The following is an 8010-nucleotide window of genomic DNA, read 5'->3' as shown; positions in this document are numbered from 1 at the left end:
CAAACACAGGAGTCTCAGAAAATCAGGAAAAAGCACAAATAAGAAGATCTTAAGATGTTTCTTGAAGGAGTCAGTAGGTCCATCAAACACAGAGGGAGAGGAAGATCGTTCCAAAACTTAGGAGCAACAGCCTGGAAGGATTTCTCTCCTCTGGTCCTGAACCGTTTTCAGGAACCATCAGTAGATTCTGATCCACAGACCTCAGAGCCTGAGCTGGGGTGTAAGGCTGGATCAGATCACTGATGTAAGGTCTGACCATGAATAGATCTGAAAGTAAAAACCAGAATTTTAAAGTTGATCCTGAAAGAAACTGGAAGCCAGTGAAGAGTTTTAAGGATCAGGAAATGTGAGTTCTTCTACTAGTGCTGGTCAGAATTCTCACTGTAGAGTTTTGTAATAACTTCAGGCGAGACAGCTCCTTCTAGACACGAAAAATAAACTGTTCCAATAGTCAAGACGGGAAGACACAAATTCACCGATTATAGCTCCTTAATCGTATCTGAACTGACCTCCATTTCAACCAACTTGACATAAAATTGTGATGATATTTTAAACACATTTTATTGAGTCAACAGTGAAGCATCTAATGTTGTGTGACCAAACGGGAAATCACCCCCTCATTTTCACACCAACTCTTTGTCCGCCACTTTTTCTGACCAAACAGAAGAACTATTCTACACTGCGGAGCATCAACACGACAGCCACACTCCCTTAAGAATGTGTCAATAATTTGGAATGCTGGCATCATGGGTTAAAAACAGGCCACAGCACAAGTGGTGCATTCAAGAAAAATGGAATGATTGTCGTCAACCTTAACCTTAACCTTATCTGCTTAAATATGTAAATATCCACATTGTTCTTGTTAGTAACGCTGTTTTTATTTGTCCTTCCATCCGCTTTAGGTTCTGGTTGTCCAGTTCACCTGGCACAGGAAAATCCCTTTATGACAGCACAAGGTCTTCAACCATGCCGGTAGCCATTCACAAAAGAAGTTGGGAGGAGCATGTGACGCATCCCAGAGGACTCCACTACAGCTTGGATGATCTAGATCTGGTCTGCTGTCACGGCGGTGATGGTGGTGGTGGTCTCTGGCTGAGGTTGCGGGGCTCCAAGCAGGGACGTCGTTCAAGGTGCGCCTCCTTGCCAGAGAGCTGCCATCAGGATCACCAGAGTGTGGATGGAGGGAAGTCTGCGCTTTTAAAGCGAAACGCTTCCGACGAAGCTGATTCACAGAACATCCCTCACGCGACTGGTGCGTTGCTCGATGGGGATGCTGTTCAAGAAGGCCTGGATCATGGGACCTCTGGGCTGGTTTACTCTAACAATGGGGTGTCTACTGAAAACATTTTCTTTGAAAAGGATAGCAGCAGTCAAGAAAATGCTGAAGGTGAAACAACCAGTCAAATCTGCAATCATCTCACACATGATTCACTTCAGGAGAGCAGACAGCCGAGAATTCCAGATGTTGAGGATAGAAGGAGTCCTTGGATGTGCGAGGCTACCCTTGTGGATTTACCAGCGTCTGTGTCATCCCATCAAACTGATGGGCCGACCACTGAAGAAAAGACAGTTTTATCTCCTCCATACAATGGGTTGTGTGGATCTGATCTGTCACTCATTGATGGAAAATCTGACACAGGAAGTTCTGAAACCTGGAACTTAGATCTGGAAGAACAGGATGTATTGAATGACCATAAACGTCTAAGTGAAGGAGCAGATCGGGATTTTCATGACGGCACAGAAGTGTCGGAGCAGGTCAGCGGTAGTGAAACACTCCTCCAGACGTCGTTCGGAGACTCTAACGTTGAGATGACGAGTGAAAATGTCCAAAATAAGATGAGCGGTGAATCTGGAGAAGACATTACATCCGACCCAGTGCCGTCATCTGATATTTCTACCAGTGATGACAACGCAGAGTTGTTTGAAGACGAAGGTCGCATGAACGACGACCCCGCAGACACAAGCAGATGCTTTTCAACGGATTTGAAAAAGGTCACAACTGCGAGTCAAACTAAAGAATCTCAATCTGAAGAGCTTTATCAATACGAAGAAAATAACTCTTCTGAACTGTGTAGTACTCAAGAAGTGAGTGGGGACCCTCTCTTGGATGAAGAGAGCCGTGGAAGTGTCATTGAATCTCAAGCATTAAACGCAGCAATGGATGATACAGAAGGTACTAAACAATCCTCTCAAGGCTCCGACGATGTGGGAAATGGGATTTCAAGTGCTCAACTCTGTGAGTCGCCTGTTTCGCACAGCGCAGATGGCCAGAGCCAGTGGCCTCGGTTAAAAGAAAGGAACTGCGAGATGGGGGAGTCTAACCAGACGTACCACGCAGTTATGTGCAGTGACACAGAGCTTAACGGAACTGAGACCAAAGAGCGAGAGGGACATGAAGAAGATAAAGTGCGGACAAAAAAGGTGAGAATCAATGTACATAATGCACGATAATTGACCCGCGGGACCAAGTTGAAGCTGCAAAAGTGAAGCATGTAGTTAATGTGAATGAATTCTGCTTTAGTGAAAAGTGATGAGCTCACCCTTAACTCTGGTTATTCCGCCTGATGGTAAGGTTCCTTGGTTGAGTCAGTACTTGGGTGACTTAGGTTATTCTGTCAAACTGAGCCCGAGAAACCTGGGTGTTGTATTTGACAAAGACATGTCTCTTGTTCAACACTGCAGCAAACTGACCAGAAACTGTTTCCTTCAACTGAGGAAAAATCTCTAAATTTAGGAAAATTATGTCACAACACGATCTGGAGTTTATAATCCATGCGTTTGAATCTTCTCTTTTAGACTATTATAACAGTTTATTTTGGTGTCTTAACAAGAAGGAGCAGTCTAGTCTGCAGTTAATACAAAACTCTGCAGCGAGAATTCTGACCAGCTCCAGTAGAAGAACTCACATTCACCCGATCCTTAAAACTCTTCACTGGCTTCCAGTTTCTTTCAGGATCAATTTTAAAATTCTACTTGTTAATCTCAGAGCTACTCATGGTCAGACTCCTCCTTACATCGGTGATCTGATCCAGCCTTACACCCAAGCTCGGGCTCTGAGGTCTGTGGATCAGAATCTACTGATGGTTCCTAAACACGCTTCTGGACCAGAGGAGAGAAATCCTTCCAGACTGTTGCTCCTAAGCTTTGGAACGATCTTCCTCTCCCTCTGTGTTTGATGGATCTACTGACTTCTTCAAGAAACACCTTAAGACCTTTATATTTGTGCAGGCTTTTCCCTGGGACTTTGTGACCCTGGTCTGGAAAGGCGCTTTACAAATAACGATTACTTACTTATTTACCTTTTGAACGCGTGGCAGTGGACTTTTAGGTTGTGATTCACTCGAATTTGAAGTCCACCAACCCTTGTGGTTTTGGCACCTTACACTTCAAAGTCAGTTAGGAAAGCCAACTGGCAAGTGGAGCCTGTGAATAATTTCTGTACCACACTCTGGCAAGCTTCTTGGAAAACAATGACTTCACTCTCACATGCTTACAGATCTGCGAGTGGGGGGATCTGTGAAATGTACTCTTTCTCAACCTCACTTGCAAAACAAGGTCCTATAAGGGCATGCAGAAAGTTTCAAACGTGTCTCTAGGCCAAGCGGCTTTCTGTTATTTATCCACTAATCATGTAATTTACCTTAGTTTAACACCATCTCAATACATTTCTGGTAAAGGAAACATCATCCAATGCATGATATTTCCACAGGTTAGATTCAATAATCTTTACAAATGCTCTCATGTCATCATAAGTGTAAGCTGTTAACTACTGTGTAGCTAGGACCGAAATATAAACATATTTAAATAAACAAGAAGAATAGATATATTGCTGTTGCATTTTCCAGAGCAACTGCAAACCTATTGCAAGTATATTCATTCATTGTTGCTGTATTAATTATTGATTCACTGGCTCTGAATAATTATTCAAATGAAACCGCCAATCGTTTTTCTAAGTCAACAGCAAAGCCATCCACTGAGCTTTGAAAAAAAAGGAAAATTTCAAAATAATAAATGGTCCATTCAAGATTTAATAAAAGAGAGTTTTAGATTTGACTTTCTCCCGCCCTAAATGCAAATAAATACATGTTTAAAGCCATTTAGGATGACTTGGTTATACTTTAGCATTTTTCGACATGTCTGCACTCTGTTTGTTCTTTGTGTTGTTTGTATTTGTCGATAAAGTTATCACTGACAAGAGAAAGTGATTATCCTCTCTTTGAAAATGAAGTCATAGCAGATTCCTGTTAACTGAATGAACCTCATCTGGTTTACGTTATGACTCGAGATTAAACTGACATTGTGCCTTGTTACAATGTTTATTTGTTTTAGCAACAAAGCCCTCAGACCTTAGGGGCTGAACTGGAAACGTATGACTTGGTAACATCTGCGTTGTGTCCCGCACTCCATTCACAAAGTATCAACAAAATGACAAAGATAAACAATCATTTAATTGAATAGATACATGTGATGTAGACGGCATATGATACCCCTCTTGAATATATTCGACTTGTCGCCGAGCTACTTGTGTCCATTGACCAACGGCCAGTGAAGACATCTTTGTTTTCGCAGCACAATGTCTCATTGTAAATATTGTGAAGTCGGTGACGTGCCATGAGTCTGGAATGACGTGCATAGCAATCCTGTTCCATGCAAACCTCCTCCGAGGAAATTCAATTCTGATACAATCCCTATTGTTACTCCTTTATTTTTTTTGGATGAAAAACTGTATTTTGTTTGCATAATTGACATCATGGCTCCTGATTCCTTTTTGAATCAGACCGAAATAGCTCGAGTTCAAAGGTCAAACCAGACAAATCCATGACAATTTGAACGTGGAATGAATGTCAGAGCTGATGTAAACGTGTGGCCAGAACGTTGTATTACCTGTGAGACACCAGCGGAGGTCAGTGTTAGGCTTTTCAACTCAACTTTTCAACTCCGTGTGACTCCAGGCAACATAAATAACATAAACAACAATGTATCAATTGTCAATAAAAGAAAGCTCATTTACAAATAAACAAATATTATTATAAAATTGTTGGTTTCTATTCAAAAAAGACTACATTTGGACGATATGTTAAATGTCAGTGGAATCATTTCTGTTGCTATGATTTTTCAGTCTCACATACTGTAATGAAGGTGATGAGAGACATAACAAGAGTTAGAATAGAAGCAAGTGGGTGTTGAAAGGAAAAAATAAGGAAACTGAGTCAGTTAATCACATTTTGAACTTTAATTGCAACTGTGATTCAACCATTCCTTAGAGTCATCTATAGTCATAAGAGTTCATGTTGTTCAACTTTGTTCAGCACGCCCGTATGGACTCGATGGTACTTCTGCTGATGAAGCTGGACCAGCTGGACCAGGAAATAGAGAACGCTCTTAGTGCCACATCTTCTATGAACAGCACTCCCACGGTGCAGCGACGACAACTCCTGGTACAATTTTTCATTTCATTTGCACGATATCACTGTAAAAAACAAACACTTTTATTGAACTGTTCATTATGTTTTGAAGCAGGAGTTGGATTCTGTTAAAGTACCATTTTCAAACCCTCCACATCCTACTTCTACCTCTGCTTCAGAACTTACACAAGTAAAGCCAAAGACTGGGGTAAGTCCTTCTCCTCACCCTTGGCTGTATAATCTTTGCCTTTAAGAAACTCTTTTCAATCTTCTTGGGATAAAAAATCTTCTGTCACCATTTCTTAAAATGATTCCACTATATAGGTTTTCAAAAAATGACTTGAAAATATACTGTTCAAAATACTGCTTATACTTCAATACTATTTTCATGATATGACTATTGGAAAACACCCTGTACTTTTTAAGTAGATGGAGGATGGTTGGATGGATGGATGGATGGATGGATGGTTGGATGATGATGTGGATGGATGGATGGATGGATGGATGGATGGATGGATGGATGGATGGATAGATGGATGGATGGATGGATGGATGGATGGATGGATGGATGGATGGATGGATGGATGGATGGATGGATGGATGGATGGATGGATGGATGGATGGATGGATGGATGGATGGATGGATGGATGGATGGATGGATGGATGGATGGATGGATGGATGGCTTAACAGCACCAACAATCCACTATTTAACTTGTTTTCTAATGAACATGCATACATATTTTTTTAAGTGGTAATAAGCAGCCTTCAGGTATAATAACAAACTCAAACATTTGTTTCATTAATTTGTAAAAAAACAAAACAAAACCTACAATATTTATTCATTCAAACCGTGGTAATGAGCACTTCAAGTATAAAAAACCTAAACGTGCTTAAAAGAAAAGAACTGTGATGTAAATGTTTAAGATGGAAACTTGTTTCATGAACAAAAACACTATACTCTACACTATATATGTTTTTAACTTCATTTGAAGTTGAGTCATGTGTTCTTTGCCTTTAAAACACGTCTCTCCATTCTGCTTCTGGTCAGCGTCATCCGACTGATACCGTGAAGTGAAAAGGTCACGTAAAGTTTATTTCAAATAACATGAGCTCAGGGAACCCTCTGAATATACGTCTCTCTAGATCTAATAACACGTGTTTCCATTTTATGTTTAACGTTAAAGTTTTATCGAACAAAAATTCCATCACTCCTGCTAACAACAGACTTGTGTGTCCGATACTGAAGCAAATTGGTACCAAATTGTCTGTTCTTATAAAAACTCTAGCCTACACTGTAGCCTACAAATTGCAATAATAGAATAGAAACAATAAGAGAGAAATGACCACATTTTTCTATCGTCCCTACGGTTTATATCATTATATATATTTATATCGCCCGTCGATAGAATCTACATGATATTAAAGCCAACGTTGCATCTACTGACTGCTGAAAATAAGGATGTTTCTTGAAGCCTCATCATTACCCCATCACTACTAGATACCAAATATTTTCTGGACCTGAGAGGAGTCCTTGTTGGAATGTTGTTATAATCCGTTAATTACATTCTCCATTGTTTGACTACAGATCTGGAGAAAGCTCAGAAAATAATATGTTCCTCCAACGGTTCATGTTTGGACCTCGGATGCATCTCGACTTGTAGAAACGCCTCGCAGCACTTAGCAAAGCTTGTCGACCTCAAAAGTCGACAATTAGCTGGTTCTATAGATCTAGACCTGTTAGCCCAAACAAAGGGGTCAGGAAAGAGGCCTGTGAGGTGAAAAACCAGCACCGGGAGGGGGGGCGGGGAAGGGGTACCATGGGGGCATTGAGGGACACACTTAAGGTAAGATGTGCTCGCTCGCTTAATGACCCTGTCAGGCTTCTTCGAGCAGAACCGAGGAATCAAGACCAATGCAGACTTCTTTATCTTATATTAGGTAGAGTTGTTTATTTATTTATTATTAAATAAATAAAGTTGGTACAATAAAAATAAAAATAAACAATCAAAAAGAAAGTTGATTCAACAAATAATTAAAAAAAAATATATATATATATATATTAATTGAAGTTGTGTCTTAAATTATTGTGTTACACTAGTTTATTTCAGAGAGGACTGTGGGACCTGTAAGGTGTTGTGTCTTTGAGGAAACTGTTTCCACAACCTTCATTACTGAAGTGTTCCAAGGTAACTGGCTCAGCTTGTGTAAACAGCCCTAACAGGAGGCTTCTTTTTTTCCTTTTTTTTTTTTTACAGTGGAGGCCCTGCAGGGTGATTGATAGTGGCCAAAGAGATGCTGACTTCATGAAGAGGATTCTTAGTAGTTCTGGAGTCCTTTCACACACACAGTGTAGCTACTCCCACTTAATCTTTTCAGGCAGACAATTCTAATCCTTTAAATGACGCAAACACGAGGTCGATGTGAGAAAGGAACAGGGTCAGAGGTCAGAGCCGCTTTGACAGAAGAAAGTGAAGCCGGCAGTGATTGTTTTGTTTTTAAGTTGTTGTTCAAGAATTTTATTTTCAATTTCAAAATATATCATTTTTGTTTCTCATATATTGAGTATACATGGAGTAAAAAACAAAATCTTGTGTATCATAACC

The 8010-nt window shown here is 40.3% G+C and overlaps 1 protein-coding gene across 2 annotated transcripts in view; it reads left to right on the top strand.

Annotated features, from left to right (window-relative positions):
• Window positions 1-919: 919 nt before the first annotated feature.
• The window catches only part of dlc1 (DLC1 Rho GTPase activating protein), a 59378-nt gene continuing 52287 nt past the window's right edge, over window positions 920-8010 (top strand). Inside the window, exons 1-3 of one of the 2 annotated variants that reach the window (XM_087806366.1) lie at window positions 920-2421; window positions 5310-5438; window positions 5521-5613. In XM_087806366.1, coding sequence (XP_087662492.1) covers window positions 967-2421; window positions 5310-5438; window positions 5521-5613 — 1677 coding nt within the window. In that variant the 5' untranslated portion in view covers window positions 920-966. Of the gene's footprint in view, window positions 2422-5309; window positions 5439-5517; window positions 5614-8010 lie in introns of both variants that reach the window. The other variant, XM_087806359.1, reaches the window with a different exon arrangement.

Source organism: Callionymus lyra, chromosome 1, assembly GCF_982586985.1.
Source record: "Callionymus lyra chromosome 1, fCalLyr1.hap1.1, whole genome shotgun sequence".
NCBI classification, from domain to species: domain Eukaryota; kingdom Metazoa; phylum Chordata; class Actinopteri; order Syngnathiformes; family Callionymidae; genus Callionymus; species Callionymus lyra.
The sequence above is the reverse complement of the archived record's forward strand: the minus strand, read 5'-3'. Positions and strand labels throughout refer to the sequence as shown.